At 37.1% G+C, this 22,120-nt stretch overlaps 1 protein-coding gene across 3 annotated transcripts in view; it reads right to left on the minus strand.

Moving 5' to 3' along the window:
• Positions 1 to 22,120, minus strand: part of DOP1A (DOP1 leucine zipper like protein A) — a 108,002-nt gene that overhangs the window by 62,021 nt on the left and 23,861 nt on the right. For all 3 annotated transcript variants that reach the window (XM_047763241.1, XM_047763234.1, XM_047763249.1), the window contains exons 2-6: positions 21,141 to 21,331; positions 16,728 to 16,909; positions 8,907 to 9,077; positions 6,480 to 6,669; positions 2,607 to 2,705 (exon numbers count right to left, since the gene is read on the minus strand). In XM_047763241.1, coding sequence (XP_047619197.1) covers positions 2,607 to 2,705; positions 6,480 to 6,669; positions 8,907 to 9,077; positions 16,728 to 16,909; positions 21,141 to 21,278 — 780 coding nt within the window. In that variant the 5' untranslated portion in view covers positions 21,279 to 21,331. The remainder of the gene's footprint in view (positions 1 to 2,606; positions 2,706 to 6,479; positions 6,670 to 8,906; positions 9,078 to 16,727; positions 16,910 to 21,140; positions 21,332 to 22,120) is intronic.

Consider the following 22,120-nt stretch of genomic DNA (forward strand, 5'->3'; position numbering starts at 1 on the left):
CCTCAGCTGCTAAGAATGGTAGAGTAAGAAAGTACTAAATGCAGCTCAGATTAAAAAAAGCCTGAGAAATACTGGTCTAGTGAGATTGCATGGTTCTTCTCAATTTTAGTCTACCATGCTGAATTCCTTAGATTTTGCTGGGTCATTTATCAGTACACTGAAGGACTAATAGGGTTCAATATTTGGAAGGCAAGAAAGCAATGGGAATGTAAAGGATAATAAGTTTTTCTTCAATAAAAAGCCAGATAATAAACATTTTAGGCTTTTGAGGATCATATATTTCTTTGCTATATTATTGTTTTCTCCTATAAGTTTTGTTTGTTTGTTTGTTTGTTTTAGGGCTGCACCCATGGCATATGGAAGTTCCCAGGCTAGAAGTCAAACTGGAGCTTCAGCTGCTGGCCTAGACCACAGCCAGAGCAACGTGGGATCCAAGCTGCATCTGTGACCTATACCACAGCTCACAGCAACACTGGATCGATAACCGACTGAACGAGGCCAGGGATTGAACCCACATCCTCATGGACACTAGTCAGGTTTGTTACTATTGAGCCACAATGAGAACTTCATTTTAAAAAAGTAAAAAATCAATCTTACCTTGTGGGCTGCTGACCCACTTCTATTCTATTAAGTTTAGACTACACTGACATGTCCCAGCAGGTGTTTCTGTGAAAAGCCAGAGGCAGAAAAAAGGCCCCTGGATTAAGGATGTAAAGTCTCAAAATAGAAACTGGGGTGGTTTATGTATCACTTCTGTAATATACTGTTCCTCTCTGCAGGAACAGTATGGGCAATGAAGTGTAAAATTCTTCAATTATTAAAAACAACTTCAAAACGAATAAAGTAATAAAGAAAAAATTGAGCATGGCCAATCACAATGAAAACTCATTAGTTATCTACTAACCACAACTCTTACAAAACCCCACATAGTAGCCTTTTCTGCTAATGATGGTTTAAAAATAAAATTATTTTCCAAGGTAAAAATTCTTCTTCTTATTACTTTTGTTAAGGTATGTAGTTCCACCATCCTGAATGCTTACAAACTGATGCTCTAAATCACTCGTCATCAAGAACTCAAAAAGAATTTAAATCACTTCCTTAAAAATGAGGATACTCATTATTAAAATCCAGCTTCGTTCATGATTTAAATGACCTGTTCTCATCTGCAATTAAAGTGCAGCTGACCCATGGACAACAAGGGAGCTAGGGGTATTAACAGTTCCTGCAGTTGAAAATCCAAGTATAATTTACAGTTGGCCCTCTGTATCTGCAGTTCCACATCTCTGGAGTCAACCAACCTCAGATCCTGTAGGACTGCAGCAGTTACTATTGAAAAAAATCTGCGTATAAGTGGACCTGTGGAGTTTAAACTCAAGTTGCTCAAGGTTCATCTGTACTAGAGAATGTCATAGTACCTAAATGTTTGGCTTTCAAATTACAGCCAACTCTGCTAAGGGTCTGACATATTACCACACCAAGAAAAGATCACCTTAGGACAGGGATGAAGGCCTGTGCCTCAGTGTCTTGATGCACTCAGAACAGTAATGAGTATAATACCTCTTGCTTTTTATAGGTTAGAACATTTTTTCTTTTTTAGTGCTGCACCTATGGCATAGGGAAGTTCCCAGGCTAGGTGCTGAAATGGAGCTGCAGTTGCAGGCCTACCCAGCAGTCACAGCAACTCGGGATCCGAGCCATGTCTGCAACCTACACTGCAGCTCATGGCAATGTCAGATCTTTAACCCACTGAGCGATGCCAGGGATCGAACTCACATCCTCATGGATACTAGTCAGGTTTATTACTGCCGAACCACAACAGGAACTCCAGAACATTTTAAATATGTTTTTTAGGAGCTCCTGTCATGGCTCAGTGGTTAACGAATCCGACTAGGAACCATGAGGTTGCGGGTTCGGTCCCTGGCCTTGCTCAGTGGGTTAAGGATCTGGCGTTGCCGTGAGCTGTGGTGTAGGTCACAGACGCGGCTCGGATCCCGCATTACTGTGGCTCTGGTGTAGGCCAGTGGTACAGCTCCGATTCAACCCCAGCCCGGGAATCTCCATATGCCACGGGAGCAGCCCTCAAAAGGCAAAAAGACAAAAAAAAAAAAAAGTTTTTTAAAACATTTTTATTTTTTTAAAATAATCTATTTCGTTCTTTTTTTTTTTTCCTAGGGCTACACCCACGGCATATGGAGGTTCCCAGGCTAGGGGTCGAATTGGAGCTGTAACCGCAGGCCTACACCAGAGCCACAGGAACGCTGGATCTGAGCTGCATCTAAGACCTACACCACAGCTCACAGCAACGCCAGATCCTTAACCCACTGAGTGAGGCCAGGGATCGAACCTGCAACCTCATGGTTCCTAGTCAGATTCGTTAACCACTGAGCCATGACGGGAACTCCTCATTTTCTATATTTTTACCTAAATTTCTAAACCTTATTTCTCTCCAATTTCCTCTCCTTAAAAAGAGAACTTGTTTTCTACGTACTCACTGATTTATAATACAAAAGAATCCAACTTAAATCCAATTTAAAAAATAACTACACACCAGGAATCCAGGAATTTCCAAAGAAAGCCTTATGTTGATGGTGATATTAATGTTTTACCTGACTCATGTGGAACGGAAAACAGAAGAGTATGAGGTCCAGTGTGCTTCTCTGCACAAGTACACTTGAATCCTGCACCGAAGTACTTACTGCTTCTACCTAAAATAAGAGAGCCTTTAGTTGTGTATTACTCCAGGAGAGATTTACCATGAAAATATAACAGTGCTTTATTTCCCACCAAAATAAAAGTGTGCTTCAGAGCTTTTTAAAAATCACTAGTTAAATGTACTTACGTTGTTTTGAATAGTTTTATAATGGTTTTAAAATTAAGGAGCACAAAAGAGTACACAGCTGAGAGGTTCCCTCCCAGTTATTTCCAACCACCCAGTTTCCTTTGCACAATCCATCAACACTATCAGTACCTTCTGCAAATAGAAGTAAATAAAAATAGCCATGCATATATCCCAAAATTTGCCTTTTTCACTTAACAACATGTTCTGAAGAGTTTTCCTTAACACTACACAAAGCATTTCATTTTTAATAGCTAAAGAAATACTTCCTTTCATAGATAAGTCCTAATTTATTTAACTAGGCTAATGCCAGACATTTATAGGGTTTGCAACCATTTACTCTAGTAAATAATGTTGCAGTATGCTTAGGTAGCATACAGGCACACCCCCAGGATAAATCTTTCAAAGCCAAATTGCCAGATCTTGGGCTATACGCAGTTGCAACTTAAATACTATAATGCTTTCTCTGAAGGTTATGTGTATTTATATTATCCCAGCTATGTATGACAATTTGTTTTTCCATGTTTACTTACCTGTTTTTTTTGTTTTTGCCAATCTGATATATTAAAACTGGTATCCTGATACAGTTTGAAGGTTAATTTCTCTTAAAACCAAGGTTGAGAATGTTTTCATATCTTTGAATTATTTTTATTTCAATTGGAGTATCTGTTCAAATATATTTTCTACTTGATTGTTAATATTTACTTATTTATGGTAGCTCTTTGACAAATAAGATGTTAATCCTTTGCCTGTGATGTACTGTAAACAGCTTTCCAATTATGGTTCTTGCTTTTTAAAGAAATTTTAGGAGTTCCCGTCGTGGCGCAGTGGTTAACGAATCCGACTAAGAACCATGAGGTTGCGGGTTCGGTCCCTGCCCTTGCTCAGTGGGTTAACGATCTGGCGTTGCCGTGAGCTGTGGTGTAGGTTGCAGACGCGGCTCGGATCCCGCGTTGCTGTGGCTCTGGCGTAGGCTGGTGGCCACAGCTCCGATTTGACCCCTAGCCTGGGAACCTCCATATGCCGCAGGAGCGGCCCAAGAAATAGCAAAAAGACAAAAAAAAAAAAAAAGAAATTTTAAAAATGACTTCTTTAAAAGTTAAGTCATTAAAAGGAAATGGAATATTACATTTGGAAAATAGTAGCTTATCATCTTAAGACATGTATTAGAAGAAAATGCAGAAGCAAATGTTTTTGACCTTATATTACACATAATTTCTTAGATAGTATCTAATACCAAAAGCACAAATGACAATAAAATTTGATTTGATCAAAATTAAAATTTTGTGCTTCAAAGAATGCTATCAAGAAAGTGAGAAGAAAATCCACAGAATGGGAGAAAGTAATTTTAAATCATATATATGATAAGGACTTAATATCCAAAATGTATAAAGAACTTCTACAACACAACAAAGAGATATAACCCCATTTAAATAATGCACAAAGATTCCAAACAGACATTTCTCCAAAGATATAAAATGGCCAATAGCCACAAATATGTTCAACATCATTAGTCATTAGGGTGAGAATCAAAACTACAATGAGATAACATTTCACCCAGTAGGATGGTTATAATAAAAAAGACAGACAATAATAAGTACTGAAAAAGATGTGACAAAAGGGAACCCTCGCATATTGCTAATCAGAATGTAAACTGGTGCAGTCACTTTGGTAAACAGTTTGCTAGTTTCTCAAAAAATTAAAGAGTTACCATATCACTCAGTTAATTCCACTATTATGTGTGTACTCAGAAGATATGAAAACTTATGTCTACACAAAAACTTATACATGAATTAAACACCAATGTTCATGAAGAACTATTCATTAATACCAAAGAGGAGAAGTAACCCAAACTGTAATCAGCTGATGGATGGATAAATGTGTTATGTCCATACAATAGAATATTATTCAGCCATAAAAAAGGGATGAAGTATTGATATACGCTTCAACATGAATTGATCCTAAAAATACTATGGTTAAAGAAGCCATTCATAAAAACTATATATTATATAATTTCGTTTATATGAAATGTTCAGAATAGGCAAATCTATAGAAACATAAACTACATTAGTGGTAGCCAGGGACATGAATGAGGGGAAAATACGATGTGATTAATGGCTAGGACTTTTCTTTTTTGGGATGATGAAAATGTTCTCAAATTAGACAGTGGTGACAATTTCACAACTTTGTAAATATACTAAAAACCACTGAGATGGTTATCTAATTCAAAAGGATAAAGTTGATGGCAGGTGAATTATATATCTTAATGAAGCTGTTACTAAAAAAGTTAAGCATTTATTAAGCATATAAACCAGGAAGCCCATGGGTATTTTCCCAAGAAATAAGAACATATGTCTATATAAATAACTGTACACAATGTTTCTATCAGTTTTATTCATAAATTGCCCCAAGCTGGAAAGAACTCAAATGTTCACTAATCAATGAATGAATAAACTATTACATTCATACAATACTACACAGCAATATAAAAGAACTACTGATACATGCAAAAACATGAATAACTCTCAAAAGTGTCAAAGCGAAAGGAAGCAGACAACAACTAACACTGTATGATTCTGTTTATGTGACAGTCTATAAAAAAACACAACTATAGGAACAGAAAATAGATCAGTGTTATCAAGGGCCTGGGGGTATAAGGAAATGGGAGTCTCTACAAAAGGGCACAAAAGAACTTTTGGAGGTGATGTACATGTTCTCTGCCATTTTTGGGAGGAGGGGGCTGCTCCCATGATATGTGGAAGTTCCTGGACTAGGGATCAAACCTGAACTCAGCACTCAGCAGTGACCTAGTGACAACACTGGATCCTTAATCACTGTGCCACATGGGAACTCCAAATATTCTCTATCTTGATTTCATAGTAGCAGCTACTTGACTGTATGTATTTGCCCTATTCATATAACTATACACATAAGACAATTTCAGTTATGTTAATTATGCTTTAGTAAATATAATAAAAAATTAGCATAAAAATCTGTCATTTCATAATCATATGAGGAAAAAGTAACGGACGATTAATCACAAATTTTTTTAAAAAAATTTTCAAAATGATCCTTGAGGGTTTCTTTTTTTACTTTTTGCTCATTTTAAGCATACAGTACTCTGAAGAGATAAAAGGTTTCCTTCTGTTCTTAATCTTGAAATTAAATAGTATACATAAACAATCAATGTGATCTGTTTTCAACTATCTTTCACCATCTGCTTTGGTAATATATCCTCTTGCACAAATCTCATACAGAATCTGGCTATTACTTCATCCAAAATCTGTCTTTCCTATGAAGCAAGCTATGATCCAAGAGAAGGCCCACTTCAGAATAACAGAATAAATGTGGATATGTTAACAGTGGTTTGATCAGTTAGCAAGATGCTAATAAAGACCATTTATTTGCTAGAATAACAGATAACGGGGAAAATATATAAATAACAATTTCTTTTCCATGAAAAAAATGTGAAGCTTTTAAAAACAGTAATTAGTGACTGTGTTGGTCTTCAAGTTTCCATGATGACAAACATAAGCTCCATGAAAACAGGAAATAACATCCTCGGCACGATTCTCAGTATCTAGAATTGCGTGTTTCGTTATAAAGAAGTACCAGTTAAATGAGCAACCATCTGTAGACCTACCATTAGCTCAATATCACTGCCAATTATATAAAGTTGATCTTCCATGGAAAGCTTCCTGTTCAAATGGGCGAGAACATATGTGATTCCAGGTAAACGCACAGCAGGGCTGGTGAGCAGACTACCCCAGAGGGCGCTGTAGAATGCCGACTGGTCCACAGCAGCAGCAACCTTTTCCAACAAGGTGTTTGTTCTGAGGTACAGAATAAAGTGGTTGAAAAGGGAACATTCAGTGCCACATAGTTAAATATAAATCACTATCCCCTCCCAGATGGTATGGGTATGAAAGCATCCGTGCCATAGTCATCCATTCCACCCTGGACACAAGTGTAACAGGTGGGAAGAATCATAGACTTGGGAGTCAGAGGACTGGGTTTATGTCCTGGCTTCATCATTTACTATGTGTGTAATTTGGGAAGAGCATTTAATCTTTCTTCAGTTTAGTTTCCGCCTCTGTAAAATGAAGATAACAAAAACATCTCCACAAGTCACATCTACCTCAGTTGTTTGTTAACATCACATACATTTTACTTAATAGTAATCCTACAGCAGAACATAACTTCTGTGGATTTTCTATAAAATCTTAAAGGATATTTCTAAATATTTCCTTCTCTTTGAAGTCACATTATATAATTCACAACTTCAATGAATTATCAGACCTATGACAAAATCAAAGCTGCATTATTGCTTTTTAAGGTCTGCATTTAAAGATTAATTACCTTTCCTTTGTTTTAAACATAAGATAATGCAATACATAAAGTTTATTAGATTGTAGTATAGTAGAGTCTTTTTTTTTTTTTTTTAATCTTTTTAGGGCTGCACCTGTGGCATACGGATGTTTCCAGGCTAGGGGTCAAATAGGAGCTATAGCTGCCAGCCTAGGTCAGAGCCACAGCAATGCAGGATCTGAGCCACGTCTTCGATCTACACTACAGCTCATGGCAAGGAGAGTCATTAATCAAGAGAATCTGATGATGAGTCCTACAGTTTACTTGCTATGTGATTTAATATGAACACTGTAATCCTTCCTGGTCTCAAATTATCTATGCACTAAAAGAAGAACATGTTTATCAATTTTCTTATAGAACTTATGTGGAATAACGGGCAAAACATAATGCTGTTATGGTCTGAATGTTTGTGTCCTCTCAAAATTTCTGTTAAAGTCATAACCCCCCAAAGTGATGTCATTAGAAGGTGGAGCCTTTGGGAGGTTCACCCCCATGAATGAGATTCGTTTTCTTATGTAAGAAATGCCAACAGAGCTCTGTAGCCTCTCCTGATACGTGAGGACATAGGGAAAAGGCCTGGGGTACGAATGAGGCAGCAGGCTCTCACAAGAACGTGATCCTAGCACCATGATCTTGGACTTCCAGCCTCCAGAACTGTGAGAAATAAATTTATGAATTTATGAATTTATGAAAATAAATTTCTACCCAGTAACAATAAAGCCACCTTTTGTTACAGCAGCTCAAAGATTAAGACATATAACAAGATAAATCATAGATACTATAGACATAAAGATCATTATTCAACTTCTATGTTAAATTTTTAATTCTAACAGAGGTAAAAGTGGTCTAGGTTCTATGCTTCTCTTAGGAGAATTAGTGTAACAATGCACTGGAATTAATTATTTTTATTTAAATCATTAAGTGTGCTCATAAAATATGTTTGGCATTTTCTATTTCTGCCACTAATTCATAATTAATTTTTTGGTAAGATTATCAGTAACAAAGACATTAAAGATACTTAATGCTATCTATCATGCACTGTCTACCATTATTAATCCAAAGAAATAATAACAGGCTCCAAAAGAGATCAAATCATTTTCTTTAAAGAATCAAAATATCCAGGGTACCATGTCAATAGCTATTGAAACAGCATTACATTTGGTGCTAGGCTATTTTCTACCATTAACAATGTAAAAATTGATGGCACATGGTCCAATTTCCCATTCTTTTAATTAATTTACATGTCCTATCTACTGTATTATGATCTTAAATTAAGGTCACAATTTTTTGAGTGACATATATGTGCTAGGCACTGGACTAAGTGATTTCACTATTACAGTTCATACTGAACACTAAGTAACAATGAAATAGGTATTATCCTTTTTTACAGATGAGGAAACTGACTAAAGTTCAGAAATGTTGAAAAAGGTTTCCTAAGTTCACAGTATCTGTCCAGCCAGGATTTGAATCCAGTCAACCGACCTCCCAGTTCTAGGGTCTTACTACTTAGCTAAACTTTCAGTGTGATATACAGACTAAATACACTATAGTAATTTTTTTTTTTTCTGTAAAAATCTTCAGGGGATATACTGAAGCGTCTAGCATAATCAGGTTTTGTGTTGTTAATATTATTGACCTGAGGATGCCTGCTGACAAAACCATGACTGATTACTGAGCTGCACCAATAACAGAACCATCTTACCTCTCATAGTACTCCGATCCTTCCTCTAAACCAGGAAGAATACCAGTTAGCAGTCCTTGAAGACCAGGCTTCAGTGTTTTACCCAAAGGCAAATAATAAATCTCATACAAACTTAGCAGTGTTGGTTTCACCGACATGGCAGCATTTGCAAGAAGAGGAAATAGTCCAGAACTGTTTTAAAAAATAAAAACCAAAGTGGGTGGTGAATTACTACAAAGTATTAATTCATATGTACCTACATGTGTGTATAAATCTTTTTTATGAAATAAGTTATACTGCTCAGCTTAAAATATCCTGTATAGTGATGAGTTCTATATCCATAAAACCAACTCAGGTCTCTCAGCTGAGCTTCATACTCTTAAAAATAATTCCCCTTCTTTCTCCCCAGCCCCTAAAACTGATCCTTCCCCTATAATTCCATCTTAAAACATGGCTTCACCATTCATCCGGCTGATCAAAAGATACACATCTAGGAGTGACCTTTGACCCTTAAGAAAAATCTTCTACTCTAACTAGCAATCAATCACTCTCTTTTCTACAAGCCTTTTTCCTAGATATTTTCTGAGCATAATAAATTCTCTTCATCTCCACCAGGTATTTCCTTAGCGACCACCACAATAACTCAATCACTGTGTTTTACCAAGTGTAGCTTCAGTACTTTCCTGAAGCAGCAGGGCAATAAATACTTTCATTGGTTTCTTGCTGCCTCTAAGATAGAGTCTAAGTGCTTAATGTGGTTTTAACCATCTTGCTATTACACACCTTTGTACAGCCCACGTATGCTCATCCATATCACTCCTGACCCCTCTGTTCCAGCTACACTCAATAATCCCTCTCGAATTCATTTTAGAACTTTTCATGCTCTCTTTAGTGTCCAGGCCTCTTGTACATGCTGCTCTGACAGATACAATTCCACACTCTCTTACTTTATACTATCCTTGTTGTCTAGGTGACTAGCAGACTTTCAGGACCCAGCATAAGCAGTTTCTCTGAGGAGACTGTCCCCATAATTAGATTTGCTTATGCTCTCTATTTGATGTACTTATTCTAGGAAGTAATTCTGTTCTTATTAACAGTAAGTAAATCTATTGCTATGATAATCATAAGTAATGCTATTCCTAACAACAAAAGGAACCATTACAAAGTAAAAACACTGGAGTTCCCATTATGGCTCAGTGGTTAGTGAATCCAACTAGTATCCATGAGGACACGGGTTTGATCACTGGCCTTGCTCAGTAGGTTAAGGATCCAGCATTGCCATGAGCTGTGATGTAGGTCACAGACGTGGCTCAGATCACATTGCTGTGCTTGTAGCAAAGGCCGGCAGCTGCAACTCCAATGTGACCCCTAGCCTGGGAACCTCCATATGCCAAGGTGTGGCCCTAAAAAGACAAAAAAAATTAAAAAGACAATGTACAAAATGGGAAAAAATATTTGCAAATCAGGTATCTGATAAGGGATTAGTATCCAATTTATAAAGAACTTGTACAATTCAACAGTAACAAAGTAACCTAATTAAAAAATGGTCAAAGGACCTAAACAGACATTTCTCCAATGAAGATACACCAGTAGTCAGCAAGCACATGAAAAGATGCTCAACATCACTAGTCATCAGGAAAATGCACATTAAAACCACAAAGATGAGCTAGCAAATGCTGTTGTGGATGTGGAGATGGTACACTGTGCACTACTGGTGGGACTACAAATCTGTATAGCCGCTGTGGGAAATGGTATAGAGATTACTCCAAAAAAATCAACATTCCACTTCTGGGAATATGTTCAAAAGTAACAAAAATACTAACTCAAAAAGAAACCTGAAGTGTTCCTGCTGTGGTGCAACTGGATCGGCAGCACCTCTGCAGCACCAAGATGCAGGTTTGAACTCTGGCCGGCAGAGTGGGTTAAGGATGTGCCATTCCCGAGCCTGCAGTGTAGGTTGCACCTGTGCTGGGACCTGACCCCTGGCCAGCAACTCCATATGCAACAGGGCAGGAAAAAAAAAAAGAAGAAGAAGAAAGAAGCCTGAAACCCCATGTCCCATGTTCATACCAACATTATTTACAACAGCCAACTCATGGAAACTACCCAAGTGCAGATGAACAGATAAAGAAGTTGTGGTATATATACACAAATGAGTATTATTCACCCATAAAATGAGGAAATCCTACCATTTTCAACCACAATGACCCTAAAGGCATTGTATGAAGTGAGATAAGTCAGACAGATAAAGACAAATACCATATGATCTTATTTATTCATAGAATCTTAAAACAAACAAACCCAAGCTCAGAGAAAAAGAGAACAAATTTGTGTTTACAAAAGGCAATGGGTAGGAGTTCCCGGCATGGCACAGTGGAAACAAATCCAACTAGGAACTGTGAGGTTGCAGGTTCGATCCCTGGCCTCACTCAGTGGGTTAAGGATCCAGCGTTGCTGTAAGCTGTGGTGTAGGTCACAGACATGGCTCGGTTCTGGTGGCTGTGGCGTAGGCTGGCAGCTGTAGCTCCAATTAGACCCCTAGCCTGGGAAACTCCATATGCCTCATGTGTGGCCCTAAAAGAGCAAAAAAAAAAAAAAGGCATTGGGTAGAGGAAGATGGTCAAAAGGTACCACATTCCAGCTATAAGATCACTAAGTACTAAGGATGAAAAGTAAAACAGGAAAATTACAAGTTAACACTGCCATATAATATTCAGGAAGGGGCTTTTTTGTTGTTGTTGTTTTTTGTTTTTGTCTTTTTAGGGTCACACCTGCAGCATATGGAAATTCCCAGGCTAGAGGTCAAATCGGAGCTGCAGCTGCTGGCTTATGTCACAGCCACAGCAACACCTGATCTGAGCCACTTCTGAGACCTACACCAAAGCCTGCAGCAACGCCAGATCTTAACCCACTGAGGGAGGCCAGGGATCTAACTCACATCCTCATGGATATGAAATGGGTTCTTAACCCACTGAGCTACAGGGGAACTCCCCAGGAAAGTTAAAAGAGTAAATACTAAGAGTGCTCTTATCAAGGAGAATTTTTTTCTCCTTTTTCTTCCTTTTCTTTTTATTGTATCTATAGGAGAAGATGATGTTAGCTGAACCTATGGTGGTGATTTTACAATATATGTAAATCATGCTGTAGGCCTTAAACTTATACAGTGATATATGTCAATTATTTCTCAATACAGCTGGGGGAAAAAGAATAATTCTAATAGATAATTCTGTAATATTAGAAAGCAAGAGGTCATGCCTCTCCTTTTGTTTCTGTATCCTAAGTCCCTAACACCAAGTCTTGTCCTTAAAAAGTGCTTAACGAATGAATTAAGAGTCTGTCTTGCTCCTAGTTTACACAGAAAATAGAGGCCATCTAGTGGGAACACCCTCAACTTTCCACTTTTCTGCCTTCAATTCCAGGTACAGGGTGACTAAAACCTATAGAAGTAGCCTCTTCAGAGGTACCTTCCTCCAGCCATCTTGCCCCAGGGCCCAATGTCTGCCTTTGCTAGGACTCTGCTTTATCCACTACCCTTTTTCTTTCCTATAATTTCTTTCTTTCTCCACTGACATCTTTGTCTTCCAACACAGCTGTGGGGAAATCTTTCCCTATGATTCTAAAAAGGGAACAAATTACAAAAACAAAATCCCAAAACCTTTATCTTAACTACCTCCTGGCTTGAAGCAGCCTTCCTATTTCACTTTTGAAAAAAAAAGGAAAAACAAAAAAAAATCACTTTCCAGAGTTCCTCGGTGGCCTAGTAGGTTAAGGACCCATTGTTGTCACTGCCGTGATGGACGTTCAATACCTGGCCTAAATTTCCACATGCTGTGGGTGTGGCCAAAAATAAAATAAAGCACTTCTCATCTATCTTCAATCACACTTGTACCCCCTCCACTAAATTGTTCTCAATATAACCACCAATGTCTACTAATTGTCAGATTCAGTGGTCTATTTTCAGGGCTTATTCCATTTTAGTTTTTTTTGTTTGTTTCAAACTATTTTGCTTTTTAGGGCCACACCTGCAGCATATGGAAGTTCTCAGGCTAGGGGTCCAATCGGAGCTACAGCTGCTGGCCTATGCCAGAGCCACAGCAACGCAGGATCAGAGCCGTGTCTGTGACCTAAACCACAGCTCACGGCAACGCCAGATCCTTAACCCACTGATGGAGGCCACGGACAGAACACGCAACCTCATGGTTCCTGGTCAGATTCATTTCTGCTACACCACAAGGGCAATTCCTGTTTCAGTTGTTTGTAATATCTGATATTATTCACAACTTAATCTCTTGAAACTTTTCCATTATGGTTTCAAGGTGAGCTTTATCTCCTGATACATTTTCCATCTCTGATTCTTATCCTTTTTCACTGACTACTTTCTTTCACCTGCCCTTTAAAGAATGCAACTGCTAAATATTCGCAGAATCATCTTTCTCCTTTTTCCTCATTATTCACAATGTTCTGGGTGATCTTGAGCCTTCTCTTGGCTTCAACTGCCACCTAAATGCTGACTGCTCTATAATCTCTTTCAAGCCTGAAGTCTGGATTTGTATTACCAATACTTTACTTTACACAGTAAAAGTACTCAAACTATTTGTCTAGCCTTCTTAGTAAAACCTTTGTATACTCTTACCACATTAAAAAAAATATGCTTGAAGATACAATATGATATTTTATCATGTAACAGGTTACATAACTTTAGGAGTATTTGTATTTAATTATGTTAAACAATGAACTTTGAGATTAAATAAATTACTTAATAAAAAGTAAGTCCAACATTAAACTTCAGTTTTAAAACTGTCTATACTTTAATTGGCGATACTGTTTAAAAAAGTATTGAGTAACAATATAATTTCTCTCAATAAGTTATGTGTATGTGGTAATGTCTGCCATATTTAGAAATTGTATTCTAGAATTTGTTATTCTTATGGAACATACTGCTAATAAAATCAGACATACTTCATTTTTTTTTTGTAAAATAACTGTTTCTTAAGGTGAACTCTGTTACTTAGTTCATAAAATAGCAGGCATGAGTTAATAAGAAAAGTCTTGCCTTAAGAAAGGAATCTATCAGTTATTACATGCAACACTGAGAAATTCTTAGTTTTTTTAAAAAAAATTTGTCTCTTGGAATATAGTATTTATTATTACTATTAAAAAAAACCTGTCACTAACTTTAGGTTCTACCTTTAAAACATCTGTGCAGAATTAAAAAAAGAAAGAAAGAAAACACACACATGGTAAAGTAAATCAATGAAGCTAAAAGTCTGTTGTTAAAAAGACTAACAAGGAGTTCCCGTCGTGGCTCAGTGGTTAATGAAGCCGACTAGGAACCATGAGGTTGCGGGTTCGGTCCCTGCCCTTGCTCAGTGGGTTAATGATCCGGCGTTGCCGTGAGCTGTGGTGTAGGTTGCAGACGCGGCTCGGATCCCGCGTTGCTGTGGCTCTGGCATAGGCCAGTGGCTACGGCTCCGATCCGACCCCTAGCCTGGGAACCTCCATATGCCACGGGAGCGGCCCAAGAAATGGCAAAAAGACAAAAAAAAAAAAAAGACTAACAAAATTGATATACTCATGACAAGACAGACCAAAATGGAAAAAAGGATGTCTGCATCACCAATACAGAATGGTTGATTCTGCATGGACAAGAATGCAAAATCATTCTTGTTAATGCAAGACATGAGAGAGGAAGACTGGATATACACATGCAAAAGACTGAAATTAGATCCCCCTCACGAGTTACTCAAAATGGGATTAAAGACTTACATATGAGGACTGAAACAATAAAACAGGAAACATACAGGGAAAGCTCCTTGATATTGGTCTTGGCAATGATTTTTTTGGATATGAAATCTAAAGCATAGGTAACACAAGCTAAAATAAACAAGTGTGACTGCATCAAACTGAAAGGAAGAGAGAATAAGATACAGGGAAGCCAGAAGGAAAAGTTCAAACATGTTTAATCATAGTTCAAAAAAAAAAAAAAAAGGAAGAGAGATCACATGGAATGAAAGCAATTTAAAGAGACTCCAGAATTGATGAAAGGTATTGATTCACAGATTTTAAAATCCCAGTAATTCCCAACCAGGGTAACTAAAAAGATCCCTATCTCTAAATATATCACAGTAAAACTGCAGAGTACTAATAACAAGGAGAGAAAGGAAGGGCTACTTCAAGTAGGTAAATAGGCACGTCATCTCAGAGGAGTCAACATTTGATCCTGAATTTTAAAGCCCTACAGGGTGAAGAAAAAGCAAAGAAAATGAGGAAGAAAGAAGAATGGAGTCAACTGGGTAGGAACTGGAGGTCACTGAGACAGCCTGAGCCAAAGTATATAAAGCCTTAGAAGCCATAGTAAGGGCTTTGCATTTTATTTTTAAGTGACAGGAAGAAGTCAATAGAGGTTTTTAATAGGAGAATGACACTACCTATTTAATGTATTGAAAAGTTTACTCTGGTACTATGTGACGAAAAGGCTGTAAGAGGCTGGGAACAGATGTTATATGACTATTAGGAGGCCGATAACACAGCTCAGGCTAGACACAATGCTTGCTTAGTGTGGATGCTGCCAGCAAGAGTAGAGAGAAGTAGATATATTTGGGACATATGAGAATAATAGCTAACATTTATTGAGTACTTGCTGCACACTGTTCTAAGCATTTTATATATATTAACTCTTGCTTCTATTAACAACCCTATGAAACTGGTAATCTAATTCCCATTTTTGCAGATGAGAATACACAGAGAGAGAGGTGAAGAAAATGGTCCAAGACCACAGAGCTAGGCCACCATAAGTACAATTTTTTTTGACTCCAATACTATGCTCTTAAATACTATGAGATAGAACTCTTTAGTGACAGAAAGTACAAGAAAGGAAGGAGAATATGGGCAAAGAAAACTAGATATCAAGTGTAACTCTGATACTTCGGGTGTAAATGGATGGACAGGGTGCCATTTATCGAGCTTTAGTGCACCACAGATGGCCAGGTTTATGGGAGAAGGTGAGTATAGTTGGGAGCAAGTTGAGCTTCAGTTGCCTTTTAAGGACCACACTGAGGTGGCAAGTCAGCCAGGAATTTAGGACAGAAGAGTCAACACTGGTGATATCAAGTTGGAAGTCAGTTCACATAAAAGAGAAGTCATAGGCTTGGATAAACATGCCCCAAAGAGAGAACACACAGTGAAAACATAAGGTATAGTCCTAAGCAAGCCATAAGAAACTCCCTATGTAGAGGTCAAGGAAAGGAGGGGGCTGGAAAGGAGACTGAAAAAGTAACAAAACCAGAAAATGTAGTATCACAGGAGAGAAAGACTATTTTGAGTAAAAGACAGTCAACTACGCTGAAAGGGGCTGAGAGATGATGGCGTCTTACTTTTTCTCAGGGTGGTTCTCCAGGTTAAAAAGGTAGAAAGGATTGTATTCTCAATAATTTTGAATGAAAACTTTTCAAGGAGTTCCCTCGTGGCTCAGTGGTTAAGGAATCCCACTAGGAACCATGACGTGGAAGGTTCGATCCCTGAAACCTTGCTCAGTAGGTTAAGGATCCGGCGTTGGACCCCTTAGCCTGGGAACCTCCATATGCCGTGGGAGGGGACCTAGAAAAAAAATAAGAAAAAAAAAAAGAAAACTTTTCAAAAATGATATCTAAGAAGAAAAAAAAACTTACATTAAGAAACATTCTAAATTTTTCTGAAGTACTTATCTATCAAAATATTTAAGGTTGATATCTGAAGACTTTCAGCATAAGCAGTTTTACGTTCTTTAGTTTTAACTGCAAAAGGCATATGATAGTTAAAAATATATTTTATTTACATGCAAATAGATAGTAAAATGATTCTCACCTATATAAAAAAAGATCTTTGGCAAGTCGCTTAGGTCCAATGATTTTGAAGATAATTTCATATGTTTCAAGTGCCTTCCGATGAACTCCACCCGGTAATGCTGGATGCAGACATTGAGCTAGGCGTTTGCCTATGGTCAGCTTTTTGGGTACTACTTGGTACTTTGCATTATTTTGTAAAACCTTGAAGAAAACATTTCAATTCAGTTGAGAAAAAAATACTACATTTCATTTTATTTCCATTTTCTTGCATAGTATTAACAAAAATCCTTAAAGATTTTATTATAATTCTAACAAAATTATAGGGAATGACTAAAAACTTCTACTTTTGTCACATCTATCAATAATACCGGATTTAGAATTAAAACTGTGGATTTCAAAGAATATTAATTTGTTTTAAAAAAAAGTAAACTCAGAGTTCCCGTCACAGCTCAGTGGTTAAGGAACCCGACTAGTATCAATGAGGACTTGGGCTCGATACCTGGCCTCACTCAGTGGGTTAAGGATCTGGCACTGATGTAAGCTGTGATGTAGGTCACAGACGAGGCCCAGATCCCATGTTGCTGTGGCTGTGGTGTAGGCCTGCAGCTATAGCTCTGATTGGACACCGAGCCTGGGAACTTCCACATGCCGCAGGTGTGGCCCTAAAAAGCAAATAAATAAATAAATAAACTCATTACATGTTAACAGAAATAACATTTTCATACAGAGTAACAATATTTTCCAAAACAAACTTATTCAGAAGGCACTGTCTTAGATTGCTGTAAATCTTTAATGTTAGTGAGCCTTCCATCTATTTTTGAGACATTATTTGAAATATATGAAGAAAACTGAATGTCAACAAAGATATATAGTTGGAAGAGGGAACAACCACTGCTGTAATTTATTACATTAGAGCAAGTAATTCTAATGCTAACAAGAATATACATGAAATTATAATTGCCCATTTGTTTTTACTAATTTCCCAATTGGACCAAATACATGTTGCTGCATTTACTCAACCACAATATTTCTTCAGAGATAATGGTCAAAATAGAATTTATAGAAGATTCTATCTCACAAAACACCCAAAGGAAGTTAATCATTTAAGTAATAAAAGACTTAATAAATGTTGTTCTTCCAACTGTTATGGCAAAGCGCTAACAAATTATTACAAAAATACTCAGAATGAATACACTATAATAGACTAGAACTGAAGCTCACATGAAAATACAAAAATCTTTTATTTTAAAAAATACTGACCTTAAATATATATAAAGTGAATGATCTGCCAAAGATAGTACAGCAGAAGAGATAGCACCAGATCTTCCATTTAATAAAAAAAGCAAAAGCGCTGAGGTCCACTTAGATATCATTTTCAATGTTTTTTCCCACTAAAAGCTTTCAATTCAGTTTTAAATTGGATGCAATGAATGTAAGTAAAATTAGATCTATGAATGCAAAGTAAATTAAAGGCATACTACCAATAAGAATTCAGTTACAAAAATATTTTATTTTTTGAAAACTAGCTGCCTTCCATTTCTAGAATATTAATTTGAATTTTAGATGTAGGAGCAAAGAGTCATATGTTCACATATATTTTAAAGAAAAGTATAATTATTACCAGGAGGACCTCTATAGAAGGAAATTTAATGATAACACAAAATGCTGTGATAAAGAAGTTCTGCAAAGGGAACTATATCCAATTTCCTGAGACAGACCATGATGGAAAATAATATATACTGAAAGAAGAATGTATATTATATTCTTTTGTATATATATTTTGAGTCACTTTCCTTTGCTGTACAACAGAAATTGGCACATTATAAATCAACTATATTTTGACTAAAAAAATTTTTTTTAAAGTTCTGCTAATACCAAAAAAACTTTTCTTTTTTTTTTTTTTCTCCATTTTATGGCTGCACCTGGGGCATATGGATGTGCCCAGGCTAGGAGCTGAACTGGAGCTACAGCTGAGGCCTACGCCACAGCCAGAGCAACACCAGATATGAACCACATCTGCAACCTAGGCCATGGCTTGCATCAATGCTACATCCTTAACCCACTGAGCAAGGCCAGGGATTGAACCCACATCCTCACAGAAACAATGTCAGGTCCTTAGCCTGCCAAGCCACAGTGGGATTTTTTTTTTTTTTTTTTTTTGCTTTTTAGGGCCACACATGCAGCATACGGAAGTTCCCAGGCTAGGGGTCAAATCGGAGCTAAAGCTACTGGCCTACACCACAGCCATAGCAACTGGGGATCCGAGCCAAATCTGTGACCTACACCACAGCTCATGGCAACGCAGGATCCTTAACCTACTGATCGAGGCCAGGGATCAAACCTGCATCCTCATGGATACTAGTACGGTTCATTTCTGCTGCATCACAACAGGAACTCCCTGAAAATTTTTTTAAAAAGCAAAATACAGCACCATTTTCTAAAAGCATTGGAGTTAGAAAACTTACATGGATAAAGTGAAAACTTAATATACTAATAAATAGTACAATTTTATACTAAAACATATTTAGGCTATCTTAAACACATACACACATATGTACAAAACCCTTGCCTTGTTTCAACCATGATTTTAGGTTAAATTTTATCAGTGTCCTGCATATTCTACTTTGTGGCATCTGGACACAGTGAAATCTGTTTTTTACGAATAATAATTATTAAAAATAACTATGTAATTAATTAGGCAAATTAATTTCCAAAAGTTAATGAATTGCTTTTAAACACAGTTCCTACTACATGTTTAGAAAGAGAACTTTGAGAACGAGAAAGAACCTTTAAACAAACATACTTTTGGATGCAATTTCTTGGGGATGTTGTAAAAATTGTGAGAATTTATCAAACCTCAAATGATAAATGTTAGAAGTTAACAGGTCAAACAGAAGTTTGCATTTATTTTTAAGATAAATTCCTGGCACATTGAAAATGAAAGTGTCTGTTTTTAGGATATGAGGATAAGTATGAGGCTGAAAACTAGTGTCCTTGGTATGTATTTTAAGAAAAATTTATTTCCTAACAATTGTATGTTAAGCTCTTTGATGTTAAAACACTTACTGGACGAACTTGCTTTTCTTATCTGCTCCCCTGGTCCACTTAACTTTTAGAAGCATTCATGGTCAATAACAGCTTTTAAAAACAAATCTCAAAAAAATCAAATGAAAACTATGGGTGTAAAGTGAGAAAACTGTGATCTAAGTTTAAAAGAAAAGGGAGGTCCCATCATGGCACAGCAGAAAGGAATCCGACTAGGAACCATGAGGTTTCGGGTTCGATCCCTGGCCTGGCTCAGTTGGGTTAAGGATCTGGCGTTGGCATGAGCTGTGGTGTAGGTCACAGGCGTGGCTCGGATCTCAGACTTGGTGCTGCTGTGACTGTGGCATAGCCGGCAGCTGTAGCTCCGACTGAACCCGTAGCCTGGGGACCTCCACATGTTGCAGGTGCGGCCCTAAAAAGACAAAAGACCAAAGAAAGAACGAAAGAAAGAACGAAAGAACGAAAGAACGAACGAAAGAACGAAAGAACGAACGAAAGAACGAAAGAATGACGAAACAAAGAAAGAAAGAACGAACGAAAGAACGAACGAATGAAAGAAAGAAAGAAAAGTTTAAAAGAAAAAGGTCAAAATTTAAAGCTATGAATAGATCAGTGATGCCACCATAATAACAGTGGATAAAAATCAGGTATGTCAAGAAAGATAATTCAAGGTCAAGCTCTAAAGCCTAAGCAACTATTTGTCACTTTTGTAAAAACGATTGACCATAACTAAGAACTGCCTGGATATAAAAATGTTTCCTTAATGCTATATGCCGTTTGGAAAGGACACAGCAGTTTCTGCTTTCCATATGTGGTTTTTCATTTTGCTGCCAAGAATCAAGAAAGAAATCTGATGTTCATTTACAGAAACCTATTAGCCTTCATTGTTAGCATATTTGCTTCCTGGTCTTGTGTTTATAACTATATTGAAAAATATAATTTTACACTGTATTTTTGCTTATAAAATATAAAAATTTTATTTATAAAATATAAAAAAACCAATATTTTTGTTTATAGTATTGCTTTTGTTTTAGCCTCAAAAAACAAAAACAAAAACAAAAACAACCTGACTTAAAAGGCATACAACTCATTAAGTAAAATAGCAGAATCAAAAGTAATTCTGAGGTTTAGTTATGTTTTTAAATTTTTTGCTTCGGAGTTCTCCTATGGTGTAATGGGTTAAGAATTTGGCATGGTCACTGCCTAGGCTTGGGCTCCTACTGTGGTGTGGGTTTGCTATCTGGCCCAGGAATTTCTACATGTCACAGGCATGTCCAAAAAAAAGAAAATGAAATTATTTACTTCAAGCTTTAGAAAAATTCAAGGAACAGCTATGCAGATTTCTGATTTTTTACTTCTTTATACGAAATGAATAAGAGAGACATACCTTATTAAGTTTTCCAAGTGCTGATATCAAATCTGCCCATTCACTGGAGTATTCAAAATTCTTGAGTGCTTTGTCAACCGCAGCTACGTAGTTTCTGTATTTGGAGTCACTCAGTAACTCCAGCTCTTCTGTGTTCATCCTCCCTCAGCGTCCCACTACAGACCAACTCCAAAGTCATGTAAAATCATTACCTATAAGAAAGTTTGCAGGAGGAAAGTTACAAAGAAGAGCATCAAAACGGGTTCAGAGTTAACACGTACCTTTCAAATGTTTCTTGAGTTAGAAGTGGTTAGAACTCTAGTCAGCTGTATGTAGGGTCATACAAGTGCTAATCAAAGACAGCTTCAAAGATTTGGAGTTCCTGCCGTGGCCCAGTGCTTAATGAACACAACTAGCATCTATGAGGAGGTCACAGGTTTGATCCCACCCCTTGCCCAGCGAGTTAAGGTTCCAGTGTTGCCATGCACTGTGGTGTAGGTGGCCAACGCAGCTCTGATCCCGAGTTGCTGTGGCTGTGGTGTAGGTCGCCAGCTACACCTCTGGCTGGACTCCCAGCCTGGGAACTTTCATATGCCATGGGTGTGGCCCTAAAAAGCCAAAAAAAAAAAAAGATTAACTACTTATGTTTTTTTCCTGGGAACTAGAAAAATAGCTGTGAGAACTCTGGGATTCATAAAAGAGTAGGAAATATTCCCATATTTACTTCAATTTAGAAATCATGTTATTTTGCTTTCCTATTTGTTGATAGAATGTTTCTGATATACATAGTCCTCTACTTTGTTTTGATCCTAAAATACACCAAGACTGTTTAGATTAGAAACTTTAAGGACATAAAACAACAACGACAAGAAAAAGAAATGAATGACTTGGAGATCACCTAATTTTACTAAGCAATAAATGGGTATATAGTATGAAAGGACATTAGCTGTTTAGAATAAACTTTTCATAAAATTGACAAGTTTATGTGACAGTTTAAAATA

The sequence above is a fragment of the Phacochoerus africanus genome, chromosome 2 (assembly GCF_016906955.1).
Source record: "Phacochoerus africanus isolate WHEZ1 chromosome 2, ROS_Pafr_v1, whole genome shotgun sequence".
Taxonomy (NCBI): domain Eukaryota; kingdom Metazoa; phylum Chordata; class Mammalia; order Artiodactyla; family Suidae; genus Phacochoerus; species Phacochoerus africanus.